The sequence below is a fragment of the Lampetra fluviatilis genome, chromosome 37 (assembly GCF_964198595.1).
Source record: "Lampetra fluviatilis chromosome 37, kcLamFluv1.1, whole genome shotgun sequence".
Classification (NCBI taxonomy): Eukaryota; Metazoa; Chordata; class Hyperoartia; order Petromyzontiformes; family Petromyzontidae; genus Lampetra; species Lampetra fluviatilis.
Window position 1 is genome coordinate 12,050,248 of NC_136311.1, and position 22,494 is coordinate 12,072,741.

The 22,494-nt window shown below is 57.2% G+C and overlaps 2 protein-coding genes across 10 annotated transcripts in view; one reads left to right on the forward strand and one right to left on the reverse strand.

Annotated features, from left to right (window-relative positions):
• Positions 1–18,817, forward strand: part of LOC144945390 (uncharacterized) — a 37,011-nt gene extending 18,194 nt beyond the window's left edge. Inside the window, exons 4-9 of one of the 5 annotated variants that reach the window (XM_078873898.1) lie at positions 8,065–8,118; positions 11,487–12,708; positions 13,271–13,559; positions 14,409–14,708; positions 15,195–15,243; positions 18,082–18,817. In XM_078873898.1, coding sequence (XP_078730024.1) covers positions 8,065–8,118; positions 11,487–12,708; positions 13,271–13,559; positions 14,409–14,708; positions 15,195–15,228 — 1,899 coding nt within the window. In that variant the 3' untranslated portion in view covers positions 15,229–15,243; positions 18,082–18,817. The remainder of the gene's footprint in view (positions 1–8,064; positions 8,119–11,486; positions 12,709–13,270; positions 13,560–14,408; positions 14,709–15,194; positions 15,244–18,081) is intronic. The other 4 variants (XM_078873895.1, XM_078873893.1, XM_078873894.1 and 1 more) reach the window with 4 other exon arrangements.
• A 742-nt stretch (positions 18,818–19,559) lies between these two features.
• LOC144945391 (septin-2A-like) overlaps positions 19,560–22,494 on the reverse strand; it is a 30,190-nt gene continuing 27,255 nt past the window's right edge. For 4 of the 5 annotated variants that reach the window (XM_078873904.1, XM_078873903.1, XM_078873900.1 and 1 more), the window contains exon 12: positions 19,560–21,782. The gene's annotated coding sequence lies outside the window, so the exon portion shown is untranslated. The remainder of the gene's footprint in view (positions 21,783–22,494) is intronic. The other variant, XM_078873901.1, reaches the window with a different exon arrangement.

The window sequence follows — 22,494 nt, forward strand, 5'->3', positions numbered from 1 at the left end:
TGGCACGCGGACAGCACGCGGGATAGCACTCGGGATAGCACAGGATAGTACAGGATAGTACAAGACGGCATGAGACAGCGCGATGTCGCACGAGGCAGCATCTGCAAGGCAACACCCACACGAGTTACCGCATAGCAATAACCCCCCCTCTCCCCCCATAGCAATAACCCCCCCTCTCCCCCCATAGCAATAACCCCCCCTCTCCCCCCATAGCAATAACCCCCCCATCTCCCCCATAGCAATAATCCCCCCTCTCCCCCATAGCAATAACCCCCCCTCTCCCCCCATAGCAATAACCCCCCCTCTCCCCCCATAGCAATAACCCCCCCCTCTCCCCCCATAGCAATAACCCCCCCTCTCCCCCCATAGCAATAACCCCCCCCTCTCCCCCATAGCAATAACCCCCCCTCTCCCCCCATAGCAATAACCCCCCCTCTCCCCCCATAGCAATAACCCCCCCTCTCCCCCCATAGCAATAACCCCCCCTCTCCCCCCATAGCAATAACCCCCCCCTCTCCCCCCATAGCAATAACCCCCCCTCTCCCCCCATAGCAATAACCCCCCCCTCTCCCCCATAGCAATAACCCCCCCTCTCCCTCCATAGCAATAACCCCCCCTCTCCCCCCATAGCAATAACCCCCCCTCTCCCCCCATAGCAATAACCCCCCCTCTCCCCCCATAGCAATAACCCCCCCTCTCCCCCCATAGCAATAACCCCCCCTCTCCCCCCATAGCAATAACCCCCCTCTCCCCCCATAGCAATAACCCCCCCTCTCCCCCCATAGCAATAACCCCCCCTCTCCCCCCATAGCAATAACCCCCCCTCTCCCTCCATAGCAATAACCCCCCCTCTCCCTCCATAGCAATAACCCCCCCTCTCCCCCCATAGCAATAACCCCCCCTCTCCCCCCATAGCAATAACCCCCCCTCTCCCTCCATAGCAATAACCCCCCCTCTCCCCCCATAGCAATAACCCCCCCTCTCCCTCCATAGCAATAACCCCCCCTCTCCCCCCATAGCAATAACCCCCCCTCTCCCCCCATAGCAATAACCCCCCCTCTCCCCCCATAGCAATAACCCCCCCTCTCCCCCCATAGCAATAACCCCCCCTCTCCCCCCATAGCAATAACCCCCCCTCTCCGTCCATAGCAATAACCCCCCCTCTCCCCCCATAGCAATAACCCCCCCTCTCCCCCCATAGCAATAACCCCCCCTCTCCCCCCATAGCAATAACCCCCCCTCTCCCTCCATAGCAATAACCCCCCCTCTCCCCCCATAGCAATAACCCCCCCTCTCCCCCCATAGCAATAACCCCCCCTCTCCCTCCATAGCAATAACCCCCCCTCTCCTCCCATAGCAATAACCCCCCCTCTCCCCCCATAGCAATAACCCCCCCTCTCCCCCCATAGCAATAACCCCCCCTCTCCCTCCATAGCAATAACCCCCCCTCTCCCCCCATAGCAATAACCCCCCCTCTCCCCCCATAGCAATAACCCCCCCTCTCCCCCCATAGCAATAACCCCCCCTCTCCCCCCATAGCAATAACCCCCCCTCTCCCCCCATAGCAATAACCCCCCCTCTCCCTCCATAGCAATAACCCCCCCTCTCCCCCCATAGCAATAACCCCCCCTCTCCCCCCATAGCAATAACCCCCCCTCTCCCTCCATAGCAATAACCCCCCCTCTCCCCCCATAGCAATAACCCCCCCTCTCCCCCCATAGCAATAACCCCCCCTCTCCCCCCATAGCAATAACCCCCCCTCTCCCTCCATAGCAATAACCCCCCCTCTCCCCCCATAGCAATAACCCCCCCTCTCCCCCCATAGCAATAACCCCCCCTCTCCCCCCATAGCAATAACCCCCCCTCTCCCCCCATAGCAATAACCCCCCCTCTCCCCCCATAGCAATAACCCCCCCTCTCCCTCCATAGCAATAACCCCCCCTCTCCCTCCATAGCAATAACCCCCCCTCTCCCTCCATAGCAATAACCCCCCCCTCTCCCTCAATAGCAATAACCCCCCCTCTCCCTCCATAGCAATAACCCCCCCTCTCCCCCCATAGCAATAACCCCCCCTCTCCCCCCATAGCAATAACCCCCCCTCTCCCCCCATAGCAATAACCCCCCCTCTCCCCCCATAGCAATAACCCCCCCTCTCCCCCCATAGCAATAACCCCCCTCTCCCCCCATAGCAATAACCCCCCCTCTCCCCCCATAGCAATAACCCCCCCTCTCCCCCCATAGCAATAACCCCCCCTCTCCCTCCATAGCAATAACCCCCCCTCTCCCTCCATAGCAATAACCCCCCCTCTCCCCCCATAGCAATAACCCCCCCTCTCCCCCCATAGCAATAACCCCCCCTCTCCCTCCATAGCAATAACCCCCCCTCTCCCCCCATAGCAATAACCCCCCCTCTCCCTCCATAGCAATAACCCCCCCTCTCCCCCCATAGCAATAACCCCCCCTCTCCCCCCATAGCAATAACCCCCCCTCTCCCCCCATAGCAATAACCCCCCCTCTCCCCCCATAGCAATAACCCCCCCTCTCCCCCCATAGCAATAACCCCCCCTCTCCGTCCATAGCAATAACCCCCCCTCTCCCCCCATAGCAATAACCCCCCCTCTCCCCCCATAGCAATAACCCCCCCTCTCCCCCCATAGCAATAACCCCCCCTCTCCCTCCATAGCAATAACCCCCCCTCTCCCCCCATAGCAATAACCCCCCCTCTCCCCCCATAGCAATAACCCCCCCTCTCCCTCCATAGCAATAACCCCCCCTCTCCTCCCATAGCAATAACCCCCCCTCTCCCCCCATAGCAATAACCCCCCCTCTCCCCCCATAGCAATAACCCCCCCTCTCCCTCCATAGCAATAACCCCCCCTCTCCCCCCATAGCAATAACCCCCCCTCTCCCCCCATAGCAATAACCCCCCCTCTCCCCCCATAGCAATAACCCCCCCTCTCCCCCCATAGCAATAACCCCCCCTCTCCCCCCATAGCAATAACCCCCCCTCTCCCTCCATAGCAATAACCCCCCCTCTCCCCCCATAGCAATAACCCCCCCTCTCCCCCCATAGCAATAACCCCCCCTCTCCCTCCATAGCAATAACCCCCCCTCTCCCCCCATAGCAATAACCCCCCCTCTCCCCCCATAGCAATAACCCCCCCTCTCCCCCCATAGCAATAACCCCCCCTCTCCCTCCATAGCAATAACCCCCCCTCTCCCCCCATAGCAATAACCCCCCCTCTCCCCCCATAGCAATAACCCCCCCTCTCCCCCCATAGCAATAACCCCCCCTCTCCCCCCATAGCAATAACCCCCCCTCTCCCCCCATAGCAATAACCCCCCCTCTCCCTCCATAGCAATAACCCCCCCTCTCCCTCCATAGCAATAACCCCCCCTCTCCCTCCATAGCAATAACCCCCCCCTCTCCCTCAATAGCAATAACCCCCCCTCTCCCTCCATAGCAATAACCCCCCCTCTCCCTCCATAGCAATAACCCCCCCTCTCCCTCCATAGCAATAACCCCCCCTCTCCCTCCATAGCAATAACCCCCCCCTCTCCCTCCATAGCAATAACCCCCCCCTCTCCCTCCATAGCAATAACCCCCCCTCTCCCTCCATAGCAATAACCCCCCCTCTCCCTCCATAGCAATAACCCCCCCTCTCCCTCCATAGCAATAACCCCCCCTCTCCCTCCATAGCAATAACCCCCCCTCTCCCTCCATAGCAATAACCCCCCCTCTCCCTCCATAGCAATAACCCCCCCTCTCCCTCCATAGCAATAACCCCCCCTCTCCCTCCATAGCAATAACCCCCCCTCTCCCTCCATAGCAATAACCCCCCCTCTCCCCCCATAGCAATAACCCCCCCTCTCCCTCCATAGCAATAACCCCCCCTCTCCCTCCATAGCAATAACCCCCCCTCTCCCTCCATAGCAATAACCCCCCCTCTCCCTCCATAGCAATAACCCCCCCTCTCCCTCCATAGCAATAACCCCCCCTCTCCCCCCATAGCAATAACCCCCCCCTCTCCCTCCATAGCAATAACCCCCCCTCTCCCTCCATAGCAATAACCCCCCCTCTCCCCCCATAGCAATAACCCCCCCTCTCCCTCCATAGCAATAACCCCCCCCCCTCTCCCCCCATAGCAATAACCCCCCCTCTCCCTCCATAGCAATAACCCCCCCTCTCCCTCCATAGAAATAACCCCCCTCTCCCCCCATAGCAATAACCCCCCCTCTCCCTCCATAGCAATAACCCCCCCCTCTCCCCCCATAGCAATAACCCCCCCTCTCCCCCCATAGCAATAACCCCCCCTCTCCCCCCATAGCAATAACCCCCCCTCTCCCCCCATAGCAATAACCCCCCCTCTCGCTCCATAGCAATAACCCCCCCTCTCCCTCCATAGCAATAACCCCCCCTCTCCCCCCATAGCAATAACCCCCCCTCTCCCTCCATAGCAATAACCCCCCCCCTCTCCCCCCATAGCAATAACCCCCCCTCTCCCCCCATAGCAATAACCCCCCCTCTCCCCCCATAGCAATAACCCCCCCTCTCCCCCCATAGCAATAACCCCCCCTCTCCCCCCATAGCAATAACCCCCCCCCTCTCCCTCCATAGCAATAACCCCCCCTCTCCCCCCATAGCAATAACCCCCCCCCCTCTCCCCCCATAGCAATAACCCCCCCTCTCCCCCCATAGCAATAACCCCCCCTCTCCCCCCATAGCAATAACCCCCCCTCTCCCCCCATAGCAATAACCCCCCCCCTCTCCCTCCATAGCAATAACCCCCCCCCTCTCCCTCCATAGCAATAACCCCCCCCTCTCCCTCCATAGCAATAACCCCCCCTCTCCCTCCATAGCAATAACCCCCCCTCTCCCTCCATAGCAATAACCCCCCCTCTCCATAGCAATAACTCCCCTCTCTCCCTCCATATCAATAACCCCCCCTCTCCCTCCATAGCAATAACCCCCCCTCTCCCTCCATAGCAATAACCCCCCCTCTCCCCCCATAGCAATAACCCCCCCTCTCCCTCCATAGCAATAACCCCCCCTCTCCCTCCATAGCAATAACCCCCCCTCTCCGTCCATAGCAATAACACCCCCTCTCCCCCCATAGCAATGACCCCCCCTCTCCCTCCATAGCAATAACCCCCCCTCTCCCTCCATAGCAATAACCGCCCCTCTCCCTCCATAGCAATAACCCCCCCCTCTCCCTCCATAGCAATAACCCCCCCTCTCCCTCCATAGCAATAACCCCCCCTCTCCCCCCATAGCAATAACCCCCCCTCTCCCCCCATAGCAATAACCCCCCCTCTCCCCCCATAGCAATAACCCCCCCCTCTCCCTCCATAGCAATAACCCCCCCTCTCCCTCCATAGCAATAACCCCCCCTCTCCCCCCATAGCAATAACCCCCCCTCTCCCTCCATAGCAATAACCCCCCCCCCTCTCCCTCCATAGCAATAACCCCCCCTCTCCCTCCATAGCAATAACCCCCCCTCTCCCCCCATAGCAATAACCCCCCCTCTCCCCCCATAGCAATAACCCCCCCTCTCCCTCCATAGCAATAACCCCCCCTCTCCCTCCATAGCAATAACCCCCCCCCTCTCCCTCCATAGCAATAACCCCCCCCTCTCCCTCCATAGCAATAACCCCCCCCCGCTCTCCCTCCATAGCAATAACCCCCCCCCTCTCCCTCCATAGCAATAACCCCCCCCTCTCCCTCCATAGCAATAACCCCCCCCCCTCTCCCCCCATAGCAATAACCCCCCCCCTCTCCCCCATAGCAATAACCCCCCCTCTCCCCCCATAGCAATAACCCCCCCCCTCTCCCCCCATAGCAATAACCCCCCCTCTCCCCCCATAGCAATAACCCCCCCCCCCTCTCCCCCCATAGCAATAACCCCCCCCCTCTCCCCCCATAGCAATAACCCCCCCTCTCCCCCCATAGCAATAACCCCCCCTCTCCCCCCATAGCAATAACCCCCCCCCTCTCCCCCCATAGCAATAACCCCCCCTCTCCCCCCATAGCAATAACCCCCCCCCCCTCTCCCCCCATAGCAATAACCCCCCCCTCTCCCCCCATAGCAATAACCCCCCCTCTCCCCCCATAGCAATAACCCCCCCCTTTCTCCCTCCATAGCAATAACCCCCCCCTTCTCCCCCCATAGCAATAACCCCCCCCCCTCTCCCCCCATAGCAATAACCCCCCCCCTCTCCCTCCATAGCAATAACCCCCCCTCTCCCCCCATAGCAATAACCCCCCCCCCCTCTCCCTCCATAGCAATAACCCCCCCCTCTCCCTCCATAGCAATAACCCCCCCCCTCTCCCCCCATAGCAATAGCCCCCCCCTCTCCCTCCATAGCAATAACCCCCCCCCTCTCCCCCCATAGCAATAACCCCCCCCTCTCCCTCCATAGCAATAACCCCCCCTCTCCCCCCATAGCAATAGCCCCCCCTCCCTCCATAGCAATAACCCCCCCCTCTCCCTCCATAGCAATACCCCCCTCTCCCCCATAGCAATAACCCCCCCTCTCCCTCCATAGCAATAACCCCCCCTCTCCCTCCATAGCAATAACCCCCCCCTCTCCCCCCATAGCAATAAACCCCCCCTCTCCCTCCATAGCAATAACCCCCCCCTCTCCCCCCATAGCAATAACCCCCCTCTCCCTCCATAGCAATAACCCCCCCTCTCCCCCCATAGCAATAACCCCCCTTCTCCCCCCATAGCAATAACCCCCCCTCTCACTCCATAGCAATAACCCCCCCTCTCCCCCCATAGCAATAACCCCCCCTCTCCCTCCATAGCAATAACCCCCCCCTCTCTCCCCATAGCAATAACCCCCCCTCTCCCCCCATAGCAATAACCCCCCCTCTCCCCCCATAGCAATAACCCCCCCTCTCCCTCCATAGCAATAACCCCCCCCTCTCCCCCCATAGCAATAACCCCCCCTCTCCCTCCATAGCAATAACCCCCCCCTCTCCCCCCATAGCAATAACCCCCCCCTCTCCCCCCATAGCAATAACCCCCCCTCTCCCCCCATAGCAATAACCCCCCCTCTCCCTCCATAGCAATAACCCCCCCTCTCCCCCCATAGCAATAACCCCCCCTCTCCCCCCATAGCAATAACCCCCCCTCTCCCCCTATAGCAATAACCCCCCCTCTCCCCCCATAGCAATAACCCCCCCTCTCCCCCCATAGCAATAACCCCCCCCTCTACCCGCATGGCGAGCACCCCCCCCCCCCCCCCCCGCTGGCAGCTGCTACCCACGTGCGCGCCAGCGCTCCATACACATCTCATGCGGCGGCACAGGGACAGCTGCCGCTGGGGGCCCCCTAGGCGAGACCACGACTTCTGCCGCAGGACAGTGGGAACGTTCAAGATGACATGAGAATGATGTAAGGCGCTTCGATATTCCAGGACATTTCAACGCCTGCTACAATTGTCATAGACACGACACGTTCGACAACGATCGAGTCGTGACATAGCCAACACGGTGGCGTGTAGTGAATTATATCGACTCGATTATTGCAACTCGCTACTCTACGGAACGTTTGGCAAAAATCATCACCAAGCGGCACGTGACTTGTCAAGCAAGATCTGACCGTGTCCCTCCAGTGCTCGCAAAGCTGCTTTGGCTTCCAATTCCCGAACGAATATGGTACAAGGTCGCAAATGAACCGAACTACCTTGCTAATATTGTTAAGGAGCATAAACCATCATGCGAACTCCGGTCATCCTCGCAGCGGCTTTTGGCTGCCTGTCGAACAGATGGAACACGTGTGCGTACATCGAAAACGTGATGGTAGTCAGCGTTCATGGCTTAGCGCGTCGCGTGAGACGTGTTTAAATATCATCGGGTGCGTGCAGTGTGGCAAGAGTCAATTTGTACAATTAGTACGTTAGTAAATGTACGTTAGTAAATGTAGGGAAAGGCGGAGTGTGGTCGGGGTTCGCGAGGCCTGGAGTTGGGAAACTGCTTCGTGGGACCACAGCGACACGAGGAGGCATCCAGGTGTAAACAAATCTGTGTCTCTCTCTGCATGTTTCCTCTGCACCCAGGTGAGGTGCCCTTGTGGTGTGGTCCTCGAGAAATGCCAACTCGAAGATCATCAGGTGAGAGGTCATCATTGTAATAACAATTTAGATGGATAGATTTCATTGATTTCAGCAGGGCCAAACGTGCTGTTAGGTTATGGTTTATGGGGCTTTACAGGAGTAGTGACGCACTTCGCAGACACAACATGGGAGGCACTAAAGCCTTCACAGGCACAAGGGACACGATGCTTAGGTGAGGGGAGCAGCAGGCTGCCTGACCCACAGCGCTGTAGACGATGACGGAGACTCGTGACGCTCCACGGGTCCAACAACAGCCCTGAGTCCTCTCTGGGGCCCCCCTTTTATCCCCCCAGCGCAGCCTCGCTCCCCCTTGACAACGCCCCCCTTCTAGAACCTCCTGGAAGGTTCCCGGGCTTCTCCCACACCCCTTCCTCCCGCCTACCCCCTCACCTGCTGGCCGACAGGGTTGCCATGGCAACCGAGCCCCTTTTTGCCAGCAGCCAACGCTACACGCCGTAGTGACCCATTCCACATCACCACACAGGTAGGAACGTCGGCCGTGATACAATCCACGAGTCTCCTTTATCCTTATTCACGGAGGGCCTTCCACGACAAGGTTCAAGGGCCCTTCGCACAATGTATATTTGCACGTTGAACATCTTTCTACACGTGTTTTACGTGGGTTTACACGTGTTCCACGTACACGTACACGTGTTCCACGTCCATGTACACGTCAGTTTAACACGTAGGCTTTCGCGACCAATGTTATTCATAATCAACGTTTTTGGGTTTAGATCGCGTTATTTATAAATGTGTCGTAACCCTCCACCACCCGACACAGCCAATCAGTAAAAATGTGTCACGTTGACAAAAGACAAATAGTTCACTGCTTTAGCCCACCGGTGTGTTGAAGCCACAACATTTACAATTTGAGTACGACATTTCGCTGGTAATTGCATCCAGCATCATCGGGCAATTCGCCAGAATGGAGAGGCTCTGCTGTGTCTCCCGTTCTTATATAGAGCAGCAGCAGGGTGACGTCATCATTAACTCATTAACTCATCAGGTGCAAAGATTCAAGGGGGGAGTGATTGTAATTATATACTAGATTAGTAATCAGGCTATTGTTACGATGCGAGTTGTAGATTAGTAATCATTTGGAATGTGTTTTATTGTGATTATGCTACATTAGTAATCAGTTAGTGTTTGTTTCCCTTATAAGGAATTGTAATGTATCTTATTTAATAATACGCTTCCAGGCCGCACTAAGCCTGTAGCTGTCTGAGCGATTAAAGTTATTTCTGTTTCTCTCAATTTCAATCGATTCTCTAATTAGTTTTTGCCAGTAGTAACTAGTTTTACACAACACTTCCACGTTGTCAAAATCATTTGAGTGTCCCAGTTGGCATGCATGTTCTGCCACTGCCGACAGTTGTGTTTGTGATAGTTTAATATTTCTCTGGTGTTCTTTTAGTCTTACACTAACGTTACGCCCTGTCTGTCCAATATAGCATCTGCCACATACACAATTAATCCGATATACACCTTCTGTTGATAATTTAGGCAATTCGTCTTTAGTGCACGTTACTAGTTGTTGAATTTTGTGTACTGTACCAAATCTTACTGTAATGTTTTGCTTTTGCAAAACGGGCTAATTTGTCAGTTACTCCTGAGATAAATGGTATTTTTATTGTTTTAATGATCTGATCGCTTTCAGCAGTGTTGCTTTGCGATCGTGATTTGGCTTTTAGTGCTCTGTTAATTTGAGCATTATTGTAGCCATTCTGTCTTAGTGCTTCTTTAACATGTTTAATCTCTCTCACTAGACTTTCACTATCTGACACTGTTTTAGCCCGATCTATGAGCGTCTTGATGTGATTTCGCTATTCACTAAGGTTCCAGTGAGCGAGTCGCTTAAATTACTTGATACACTGGTAAAGAATACAGGTTTACCAAAAGATATTCCGAAACTCGCAGACCATTGTTTAAATAACACTTACTTCTTATGGAGAGGCGAATTCTTTAAACTAAGGGAGGGAGCAGCAATGGGCTCTCCTTTATCTCCTGCTATAGCAAATTTGTACATGGAAAACTTTGAAACCAGAGCACTTGCCTCGAGCACATTAAAACCATCCTTTTGGTTTAGATATGTGGATGACACTTTGGTTGTCTGGCCACATGGTAAAGATACACTTAACGATTTTCTAAATCATCTCAATGCACAAAACCCGGCCATTCAGTTCACCATGGAAATGGAGGTGAATAACACACTCCCGTTCCTGGATATTTTACTTGGGCATGGCCTAAATGGTAAAATAACACACAGTGTTTACAGAAAGCAAACGCACACTGATGCCTATCTGAATGCAGATTCGCATCATCACCCAGCTCAGAAATCCTCTCTTATCAAGACGCTCATACATCGGGCTAAAACAGTGTCAGATGGTGAAAGTCTAGTGAGAGAGATTAAACATGTTAAAGAAGCACTAAGACAGAATGGCTACAATAATGCTCAAATTAACAGAGCACTAAAAGCCAAATCACGATCGCAAAGCGACACTGCTGAAAGCGATCAGATTATTAAAACAATAAAAATACCATTTATCTCAGGAGTAACTGACAAATTAGCCCGTGTTTTGCAAAAGCAAAACATTGCAGTAAGATTTGGTACAGTACACAAAATTCAACAACTAGTAACGTGCACTAAAGACGAATTGCCTAAATTATCAACAGAAGGTGTATATCGGATTAATTGTGTATGTGGCAGATGCTATATTGGACAGACAGGGCGTAACGTTAGTGTAAGACTAAAAGAACACCAGAGAAATATTAAACTATCACAAACACAACTGTCGGCAGTGGCAGAACATGCATGCCAACAGGGACACTCAATTGATTTTGACAACGTGGAAGTGTTGTGTAAAACTAGTTACTACTGGCAAAGACTAATTAGAGAATCGATTGAAATTGAGAGAAACAGAAATAACTTTAATCGCTCAGACAGCTACAGGCTTAGTGCGGCCTGGAAGCGTATTATTAAATAAGATACATTACAATTCCTTATAAGGGAAACAAACACTAACTGATTACTAATGTAGCATAATCACAATAAAACACATTCCAACGTCGTACTCAAATTGTAAATGTTGTGGCTTCAACACACCGGTGGGCTAAAGCAGTGAACTATTTGTCTTTTGTCAACGTGACACATTTTTACTGATTGGCTGTGTCGGGTGGTGGAGGGTTACGACACATTTATAAATAACGCGATCTAAACCCAAAAACGTTGATTATGCATGTACACGTATTCCGTGTGCGCGTGTACCACGTGTTCCCTGTGCGCGTACACGTGTGTGCGCGTACACGTGTGTGCACGTACACGCGTTCCACACGCGCGTGTCCTCGTCGTGCCTCTGAGCGCACAGGGCGGTGCTTGCGGCCTGCGCCTGCACGAGTGCCGCTACTGCGAGCTGGCACTCGCACAGCGCCAGCTGCCCCAGCACGAGCGCTTCTGCGGCGCCCGCACCGAGCCGTGCCCGGCCTGCGGAGCCTTCGTCCAGCACCGCGACAAGAAGGCCCACGCGCTCGGCTGCCCGCGAGCGCAGCAGGAGTGTCTGCAGAAGACACTGGAGCAGCAGGAGCTGCAGAAGCAGCAGGAGCAGCAAATCCGACTGCAGAAGCAGCAGGAGCAGCAGGAGCAGCAGCAGTGGCTACAGGAGCAGCAGCAGCAACTGGAGCAGCAGAAGCAGCAGAAGCAGCAGGAGCAACTGGAGCAGCAGAAGCAGCAGCAGAAGCAGCAGGAGCAGCAGAAGCAACAGCAGCATCAGAATCGACTACAGAAGCAGCAGAAGCAGCAGGAGCAGCAGAAGCAGCAGCTGAAGCAGCAGCAGAAGCAGCAGGAGCAGCAGAAGCAACAGGAGCATCAGAATCGACTACAGAAGCAGCAGGAGCAGCAGAAGCAGCAGCAGCAGCAGGAGCAGCAGCAGCAGAAGCAACAGCAGCAGGAGCAGCAGCAGAAGCAACAGGAGCAGCAGAAGCAGCAGCAGCAGAAGCAACAGCAGCAGGAGCAGCAGCAGAAGCAGCAGGAGCAGCAGAAGCAGCAGGAGCAGCAGAATCGACTGCAGAAGCAGCAGAAGCACCAGCAGTGGTTGCAGCAGCAACTGGAGCAAACACCAAACTTAGAGGGGCACCAACAGGAGCAATGGAAGCAGCAGCAATGGCTGCGGCAAGGGCACCCGCATCAGGAGCTGCTACGGCATCGAGCGCAGGGACAGCAGCAGCAGCAGCGCGGGCCCTGCACACAGAGAGAGGGTGGAAGGGGTCCCAGTCGCAGAGCAGGCGCAGGGAGCCAATGGGAGACGCGGCAGCAGATTGGAGCGCACCAAGTCCATTGGAGAGACGAGACGGAGAGAGCCAGAGAGGCAGAGGAGAGAGCGGGAGAGCAAGAGGAGAGAGCCAGAGAGGCAGAGGAGGGGGAGGGGCAGTGGGAGTTGGCGATGGAGACGCAAAAGGAGACGGGAACAAGGGTTCTCATGGAGCAGCGGTGGCAGTCCAGCTGGCCGGGAGGGACCGCGGCTCGCGTGGGGAGGCCCGGCTCGGGCACGAGCCGAGCCAGGCCAGCCAGGAGCCTGGTGTCCTACAGCAGCGGTGAGGGCGGCCCTGCCGTGCGCGTCGTGTACCTGCGCGCTTGCTTTGTTTACTTGCCTGTTTACAGCGTGTACCTTGGAATCACGTGCGCAGGTGGACGGATGTTTAACACGTAGGCTTCCGCGGCCAATATCATCCATAAGAGGTGTTTTTTGGGTTAGATCGCGTAAATAAATAAATGTGTCGTTAAAACCCGCCACCACCCGACACATCCAACTAGTAAGGGTTGTCACGTAGAACGTGCCAATTCGTCACCAGTACAGCACTAGTGTGTAGTGTAGTGTGTAGTAGTGTATAGTGTAGAGTAGTGTAGTGTATAGTGTAGTATACTAGTACAGCACATCGGTGTGTTGGAAAGCCAAGCCACAACATATACCATCCGTACTTTGTGATTACTGAAGGTTTTTTTTGTCTGGCACTCAGTAGCTACTATTGGGTAACTATTCGCATGCCTATTCAAAAACTGGTCATAAGAATTTTATTATTATTTAATTCTCATCAGGCCCCGTGTTGTTAAGTCTCCAATCTGTCTCTCTGGCTTCTCTGTTTATGTGCGGCGAAGATGGCCCATTGCCCAACATCTCACCGGTGACGTTGCCACCGCCTGATCTTGACCGTGCCGCCGCCTTGCCAACAGACGACAGCCAGAGCGGCGAGGAACTCCCCGGCGGGCACGCGCGGCTCCTCGGAGACGCCCAACCCTCGCGACCGACCCCCGCCGCGCCGTCGTACCGGGCCCCGGTGACGCCCGGGGCGGACGGTGGGGACCGCACGTTCCTGCCGTGCGAGTTCTGCGGGCTGCTCGTCGCGGCTGACGAGCTCATCCTGCACCAGGCGAGAGACGGCGCCGGGTGCGAGCGCTGGTGCGAGCGCTCGTGCGGAGCAACCGAGAGAGGGGGGGGGGCCCTCTTCGGGTCGCTCCACGCGAACGTCTCCGCGGCCGTGCCGCGCGGCGCTCGCACGTGCAGCTGTAGCCACGCGTGTCGCGTGCTCTAGCGACCGGTGTCACCATTCATTCATCGTGTTTTGGTGAACTCCCAGGCTACCCCGCCCCACCCCCGTGGTAAACTGACGGACTGCCACCGCCCCCCTTTCCCGAGTAAAGCCCATTGAGCTCAGAAGATATGTTTGGTGTTTTGGTGGACAAGTACAGAGCAGATCTATGGACAGCTGCCTTGTCAATGAGAACAGCCCCGCGGTGAAAACATCTTCTCACATCCAAGGACATTCACCCACCCATGGCCAAGAGGAGCTCACAGTGATGCGTCCTCTATGGGGCATCCACTGCAAATCTTCACACAGCAGAGTAAACCGGCCGCCTCGCGGTGGCGAGATGTTATCTCCCTCGCCTGGTACGCAGGAGGTCGTGGGTTCGATCCCGACCCTGACGCCTGCTGCTGCTGCTGTATATTTGGAGTTTGCGTGTTTTCCCCACGGTCGCGTGGATCTTTATCCGGGTCCTCCACATTTACATTGGACGTGCGCTCAGAGTTTGGCTGCTGCTATAAACTCCCACACGTCTTGATGACGTCAGTCACTTCGCTCGGTGGGCCTTGCCTGGTAAATAAAATAGTTTAATAGTTTAGTCGAAGAGATATCTGTGAAAAAGAGCTTTACTGCTCATCGGATTTCCCCAGTCTAAATAAAGATTCTGTTTGGTTTGATCAGACGTAACTCTGCGGTTGTCATCCTCCGTGTAGAGCGGCTGTAACGTGGAGCTGGCGTACGCGTCTGCGGACTACCGCCACGCCATCCCCACAACCCCCACCAGGATCCAGCAGCGACCCGGTGACCGCCGGGGTCACCGCGAGCCCTCCGGGAACGCCTTCTCCCCTCGCCATCCCGGGAACCCGGCTCAACGCGATCCCTTCGCGATCTCGGATCACCCGAATCCACGTTTGGATGCGAGTTCCTGCGAGCCCTCGCGAGGCCCGGTTCACCGTCTGCCGTGCGAGATCTGCACGGAGCTGGTGGAGGCCGAGCGTCTGCAGGAGCACCAGGTGCGGGGCACGGGCCGCTCGCTCGTGCCGAGCCAGCGGTCCGGAACGCCGCTCCGGGAATTGTGTCCCCCGGCCACATCTACCTCCCGTCGTTGTGTCCTCGTGAAACTGTGGCGGCGACGGTGGTCGTGTGTGTGCAGTGGTGTGTGCGCGGTGGTGTGTGTGGTGTGTGTGGTGTGTGCGGTGGTGTGTGTGCAGTGGTGTGTGTGGTGTTTGTACGGTGGTGTGTGTGCAGTGGTGTGTGTGCAGTGGTGTGAGTGGTGTGTGCGGTGGTGTGTGCTGTAGCCCCACGTGGTTTATGTTGTTCAACTCCGTACCCTGTATCATATTTGTGTTAGAGCGTGTGAACCACTACGCCACCGCTCCCCACATTCGCATAGACACATGCATACACACACGTACAGATATATACATATATTGATATGACTATCGAATACTTATTTATTTAACATGTTATTGTGTGCGTTTGTGTTGTAATGTTAATAGAATGAATGTCTGGCGCAGCAATTCAGAGCCATGACAAGTTTTTCTTCTGGTGAGATGAACCACATCATGTTACACCAGATCATACCACACCGCACCATAATACACCATATCAGACCATATCACATCATATTACACCACACACAAACCATGGCCACTTCATTCTGTTCATAACCGAATGCCACCATCTCCCCCCCCATATCCCCCCTCTCCTCCCCTCTCACCCTCTCCCCCCATCTCAACCCTCTCCTCCCCATCTCCCCCCCCTCCTGCCCATCTTTCCCCCTGTCCCCCTCTCCCCCCCCTGCCCCCCTCTCCCCCCCCCTGTCCCCCTCTCCCCCCCCCTGTCCCCCTCTCCCCCCCCCTGTCCCCCTCTCCCCCCCCCTGTCCCCCTCTCCCCCCCCCTGTCCCCCTCTCCCCCCCCCTGTCCCCCTCTCCCCCCCCCTGTCCCCCTCTCCCCCCCCTGCCCCCCTCTCCCCCCCCTGTCCCCCTCTCCCCCCCCTGTCCCCCTCTCCCCCCCCTGTCCCCCTCTCCCCCCCCCTGCCCCCCTCTCCCCCCCCCTGCCCCCCTCTCCCCCCCCCTGCCCCCCTCTCCCCCCCCCTGCCCCCCTCTCCCCCCCCCTGCCCCCCTCTCCCCCCCCCCTGCCCCCCTCTCCCCCCCCCTGTCCCCCTCTCCCCCCCCCTGTCTTCCTCTCCCCCCCCCCTGTCCCCCTCTCCCCCCCCCTGTCCCCCTCTCCCCCCCCTGTCCCCCTCTCCCCCCCCTGTCCCCCTCTCCCCCCCCTGTCCCCCTCTCCCCTCCCCTGTCCCCCTCTCCCCCCCCCCTGTCCCCCTCTCCCCCCCTGTCCCCCTCTCCCCTCCCTGTCCCCCTCTCCCCTCCCCTGTCCCCCTCTCCCCCCCCTCTCCCCCCCCTGTCCCCCTCTCCCCCCCCCCCTGTCCCCCTCTCCCCCCCCCTGTCCCCCTCTCCCCCCCCTGTCCCCCTCTCCCCCCCCTGTCCCCCTCTCCCCCCCCTGTCCCCCTCTCCCCCCCCTGTCCCCCTCTCCCCCCCCCTGCCCCCCTCTCCCCCCCCCTGCCCCCCTCTCCCCCCCCCTGCCGCCCTCTCCCCCCCCCTGCCCCCCTCTCCCCCCCCCCTGCCCCCTCTCCCCCCCCCCCTGCCCCCCTCTCCCCCCCCCTGTCCCCCTCTCCCCCCCCCCTGTCCCCCTCTCCCCCCCCCTGTCCCCCTCTCCCCCCCCCTGTCCCCCTCTCCCCCCCCTGTCCCCCTCTCCCCCCCCCTGTCCCCCTCTCCCCCCCCTGTCCCCCTCTCCCCCCCCTGTCCCCCTCTCCCCTCCCCTGTCCCCCTCTCCCCCCCCTGTCCCCCTCTCCCCTCCCCTGTCCCCCTCTCCCCCCCCCCTGTCCCCCTCTCCCCCCCCTGTCCCCCTCTCCCCCCCCTGTCCCCCTCTCCCCTCCCCTGTCCCCCTCTCCCCCCCCCTGTCCCCCTCTCCCCCCCTGTCCCCCTCTCCCCTCCCCTGTCCCCCTCTCCCCTCCCCTGTCCCCCTCTCCCCCCCCTCTCCCCCCCCTGTCCCCCTCTCCCCCCCCCCCCTGTCCCCCTCTTCCCCCCCCTGTCCCCCTCTCCCCCCCCTGTCCCCCTCTCCCCCCTCTGTCCCCCTCTCCCCCCCCCCTGCCCCCCTCTCCCCCCCCCCTGCCCCCCTCTCCCCCCCCCCTGCCCCCCTCTCCCCCCCCCTGCCCCCCTCTCCCCCCCCCTGCCCCCCTCTCCCCCCCCCTGTCCCCCTCTCCCCCCCCCTGTCCCCCTCTCCCCCCCCCTGTCCCCTTCTCCCCCCCCCTGTCCCCCTCTCCCCCCCCCCTGTCCCCCTCTCCCCCCCCCTGCCCCCCTCTCCCCCCCCCTGCCCCCCTCTCCCCCCCCCTGCCCCCCTCTCCCCCCCCCTGCCCCCCTCTCCCCCCCCCGTCCCCCTCTCCCCCCCCCGTCCCCCTCTCCCCCCCCCCCCGTCCCCCTCTCCCCCCCCCGTCCCCCCTCTCCCCCCCCCGTCCCCCCTCTCCCCCCCCCGTCCCCCCTCTCCCCCCCCCGTCCCCCCTCTCCCCCCCCCCCCTGTCCCCCTCTCCCCCCCCCCTGTCCCCCTCTCCCCTCCCCTGTCCCCCTCTCCCCTCCCCTGTCCCCCTGTCCCCCTCTCCCCCCCCCTGTCCCCCTCTCCCCCCCCCTGTCCCCCTCTCCCCCCCCCTGTCCCCCTCTCCCCTCCCCTGTCCCCCTCTCCCCTCCCCTGTCCCCCTCTCCCCTCCCCTGTCCCCCTCTCCCCTCCCCTGTCCCCCTCTCCCCTCCCCTGTCCCCCTCTCCCCTCCCCTGTCCCCCTCTCCCCCCCCCTGCCCCCCTCTCCCCCCCCCGCCCCCCTCTCCCCCCCCCGTCCCCCTCTCCCCCCCCGTCCCCCTCTCCCCCCCCCTGTCCCCCTCTCCCCCCCCCTGTCCCCCTCTCCCCTCCCCTGTCCCCCTCTCCCCTCCCCTGTCCCCCTCTCCCCCCCCCTGTCCCCCTCTCCCCCCCCCCCTGCCCCCCTCTCCCCCCCCGTCCCCCTCTCCCCCCCCCCTGTCCCCCTCTCCCCCCCCCGTCCCCCTCTCCCCCCCCCGTCCCCCTCTCCCCCCCCTGTCCCCCTCTCCCCTCCCCTGTCCCCCTCTCCCCTCCCCTGTCCCCCTCTCCCCTCCCCGTCCCCCTCTCCCCCCCCCGTCCCCCTCTCCCCCCCCCGTCCCCCTCTCCCCCCCCCCTGCCCCCCTCTCCCCCCCCTGTCCCCCTCTCCCCCCCCCTTCCTGCCCATCTTACTCTTTCCCCGTCTCACCCTCTGCTCCGCTGCCTGCACCACCTCCTGCAGCTCTGCGTTCGCTGACCCTCTCGTTGTGTCCTCCGCACCCCTCAGACCCAGGATCGTGGACCCCGGACTGGTGATGACCATTTCTCAACTTGGATTGGTGGATGCGTTTGCTGCACGTGCTGGACTTTACAGTAATTGATGGCGACCCATGTCAGATGTGTTTAGCCAGGTGAGAACTCGAGATACCCAGGGAGCCTCATGTGCAAGAGTGGCCTGGGGAGATTGGTCAACCATCGGGGCCCAATTGAGTCACTTGCAGCGTCATTTTCGAATTCGACAAATTGAGACCGTGTCCTGGTCCTTTGCGTTCTCCATCCTGGATACACAAACTTGAACGACCTTGTGGGATCTGAGTCGAGGGAACCAACCGGACATCTGTGACAGGGCACCTTGGGGGGCAAGGTTTGGTGGATCACGTCGTGTTTGTGTCGCTGATGTGTCCAGCACGTGCTGCGCCACGTGTCGTGGCACGTGCTGCGCCACGTGTCGCGCTGGGTACAGCACCACGTGTCACACCACGTGTCGCACCACGTGTCGCACCACGTGTCGCACCACGTGTCGCACCACGTGTCGCTACACGTGTCGCACCACGTGTCGCTACACGTGTCGCTACACGTGTCGCACCACGTGTCGCTACACGTGTCGCACCACGTGTCGCTACACGTGTCGCACCACGTGTCGCTACACGTGTCGCTACACGTGTCGCACCACGTGTCGCTGCACGCGGCAGCTGCGCGCTGCGTCTCTGGGATGTAACGGTGATCAACGACGCGGAGGAAGTTCTGGCAAAAGTTGTTGCTAATGCAATAATAAAACAATATATACCTCGCCAATGTTTTTGTAAACTTTCTTTCACTGACAGCGATGCAGTCTACAGTTTGTAGAACTTCTTTCGCACCGTACGTAGCCAACCGTGCTCATCGGAGGTGAGGGGGAAGGATGGGAACACTCTTGACGAGTTCTGTCAGATAAATACCAACACACATTTGCCTCTCAAAACGCAGCACTCTCACTTAAATTCTATGTAGTACATGTTAAATGTACAATACTATTACATGTTAAGTCGTGTATTTTAATGTGTAGCAGTTGTCACGACCGCCGAGGAATCTCGGACAAAGGGGCGCCACAATGCCAAGATGTTGACTGCCTCGCCGGGTCTACAGGAGGTCGTGGGCTCGATCCACACCCTGACGCCTGCTGCTGCTGTTTGGAGTTTGCGTTTCTCTCCCCGTGGTCGTGGATTTTCTCCGGGTCCTCCGGTTTTCCCCTCCACATTTAGAATCATGTCCTCTACGTATTGACGGACACGTCAACCACGAAGGGGTTTCACATCAGTGAGACCCCTCCTGGGAAACCTGGGGGGGGGGGACCCCGGAAATTGAGGCAGAGATTCAAGAAACCGATCGGGAACCCCAACAAACGGCGCCAGAAGCGGTCGTCTCTCGCTTGCCGCGGGGTTCCCATCTTCACGAACGCGCCCCCTCCGTTTCGACAAAAGGCACAAAGTGTCCGCATGCTTGAATCCTGAATGACAGCTTTTATTTCACGTTTAAAACACGGACCGAAACACGCGAAACACGCGAATCACGCTGTGCCAATGCATCACAAAATAATCGACCACTCCCCCCCCCCCCCGCCCCGCTAAGATGTGGGGGGTGGGGGGTAGAATCCGAGGCTCTGCCTCCCACTTCCATCCCGCACATTGCCGCCTTCTTCCATCACCGAGCAGATTCAAATCCAACCACAGCCTTCTCCCTTGGCTTGCAGCACAGGGTGGTGAATGGGCTCGGGTTCCGGGATTTAGCAACCGAGTTCGGGTTCGGAGTTGGGGTTTATAAAGGGTTTATGGGTTTATAAAGGGTTTATAATGGGTTTGTGGGTTAAGGAACTGCTTCGTGATCGATATTTATTAAGGGTCACCGCATTGCGGCTCTTCAAATATTTAGGTTTATTGAATTCGAAAAATTGGTTCTTGTTATTTTGGTTGCCGATTCGTGGGTTCGGGTCAAGGGGTAGGGGGTTGGGTATAGTTTAGTGATAAGGGTGAGGAGTTCATGTTGGGGTTTAGGATTATTTCCAGTTAACGAGCAGGGATTGCCAATGAGGGTTACAAGTGAGGAGCTAGAAGTTACGGCTTAGGGCGTAGAGGCTTCCAGGTTTAGTGTTTGGGTGACTAACACTTGAGACTGCTCTTCTTTCCCTGCACCTACCGGGGGGGCAGTCGCCTCGGGCCTCACAGAACTCCCTCCCCCCTGGTCCCACTCCACGGCCACGGCTTCCCCCGCGTGCAGGGTCACGTGCAGGGTCACGTGCGGGTCACGTGCGGGGTCACGTGCAGCCGCAACGCTTTGAGAAGAGTTTTGTTTTAAGCACCTTTCTGCTCCGATCGTAACTTCGAACTTAAAAATATCAAAATTAATCTACAACCCTTAACGAGCATTTATATAAAAACGTAACGATTTTTTTGGCGCGGGGGGTTCTCGAGAAGAACTCCTCCTTTTGCATCATCTTGAGCAGCAAGGGGACGGTAGCATGCAAGGGGTGTGCTGCTTCTCCCAGAGGAGATCTACGGAGCGAGGCGGCCTCGTGCGAGACTCGTTGCGCGAGGCTGGGCTCCAGCCAGAGAAGGCAAAACACCAAGGCACATTGAGGAGACGCCGCGCGGGTGCTCTGAGGATCAGAGAGCATTCGTTTGATTTTTCTTAACAAAAAGACTCCCGCAAAAAAAGAAACATTGTCGTGCATACACAGACACGCACACCGAGCTCACGACGGACGGACTGCGGGCGCTGTGAGCGAGCACCCTGGGGATGCCAGCAGAACGCACAAGGAAGTGGTGTGGTTAGCCCCGTGCCCAGCCGCCTTTCCCCAATGCCGACGTCAACACACCACGCCGGCTACTCGCTTGAGGCCGAGTCGACCAATGGGAGCAGCAGGACCGGTCGATATATTCGTCACCAATGTTGGCCGCGGGTCGTAAGTTTCCTAAATGCAGAGCGCCAACCACTGCACTCCCGCTCATCATTTAAGATGAAGACATACAACACGCGTACACACACGCAGTGACACACGTACACACACACAGTGACACACGTACACACACAGTGACACACGTACAAACACAGTGACACACGTACACACAGTGACACACGTACACACACATGAAAGGTTGCACGTACACAGTTTCACTGCGCAGTGATGGATGTGCACAACGCCACGGGAAAATACTGCACATGGCGTGTGCGTACACACACACATACACACACACACAAACACACACACACACACACAAACACACACACACATACACACACGCACCCCGGGATTCCGGTGGCAAGGTGGTGAGCTGCTGGGAGAGCTACTGCATTGTTAGTCTGCAAGCTGTATTGATTCGTAAACTCAGGCGGTACAAATATTGACTCTTCGTTTTCGCGGATTTAAAAAACCACAACCGAATAAATATTGCTAATTGATATCAGCAGTGACATTGCAACCAAGCGTCCGTGTTCTCTGCGAGTTGGCGGTGGTGAGGTGCAGGGTAGACGGTGGGGGTGGTGAGGTATGGTGCAGGGTAGACAGCGGTGGGGGTGCAGGAGAGGTGATGGAGGTGATGGAGGTGATGGAGGTGGTGGAGGTGGTGAAGGTGGTGGAGGTGGTGGAGGTGATGGAGGGAGGGAGGGAGGAGGAGGAGGCTGTGAGGAAGCTCAAGCTGCCGATGGAGGTGGTGGGGGGGGGTCCTTCCCAGCCTGCGTGCACACACACGGCACCGCAAGACATCACTACATTGCATTGTCCAGGACATACTAAACTATATTACTTTGTACAGTCCTAAACTGTATTGTATTGTATTACATGTTACAGTATTCTGTTACATCTTAGCGTTGTATTACATGTTACAGTGTTGTATTACATGTTACAGTGCTGTATTACATGTTACAGTGTTGTATTACATGTTACAGTGTTGTATTACATTTTAGTGTTGTATTACATGTTACAGTGTTGTATTACATGTTTCAGTGTTGTATTACATGTTACAGTGTTATATTACATGTTACAGTGTTGTATTACATGTTACAGTGTTGTATTACATGTTACAGTGTTGTATTACATGTTACAGTGTTGTATTACATGTTACAGTGTTGTATTACATTTTAGTGTTGTATTACATGTTACAGTGTTGTATTACATGTTACAGTGTTGTATTACATGTTACAGTGTTATATTACATGTTACAGTGTTGTATTACATGTTACAGTGTTGTATTACATGTTACAGTGTTGTATTACATGTTACAGTGTTGTATTACATGTTACAGTGTTGTATTACATGTTACAGTGTTGTATTACATGTTACAGTGTTGTATTACATGTTACAGTGTTGTATTACATGTTACAGTGTTGTATTACATGTTACAGTGTTGTATTACATGTTACAGTGTTGTATTACATGTTACAGTGT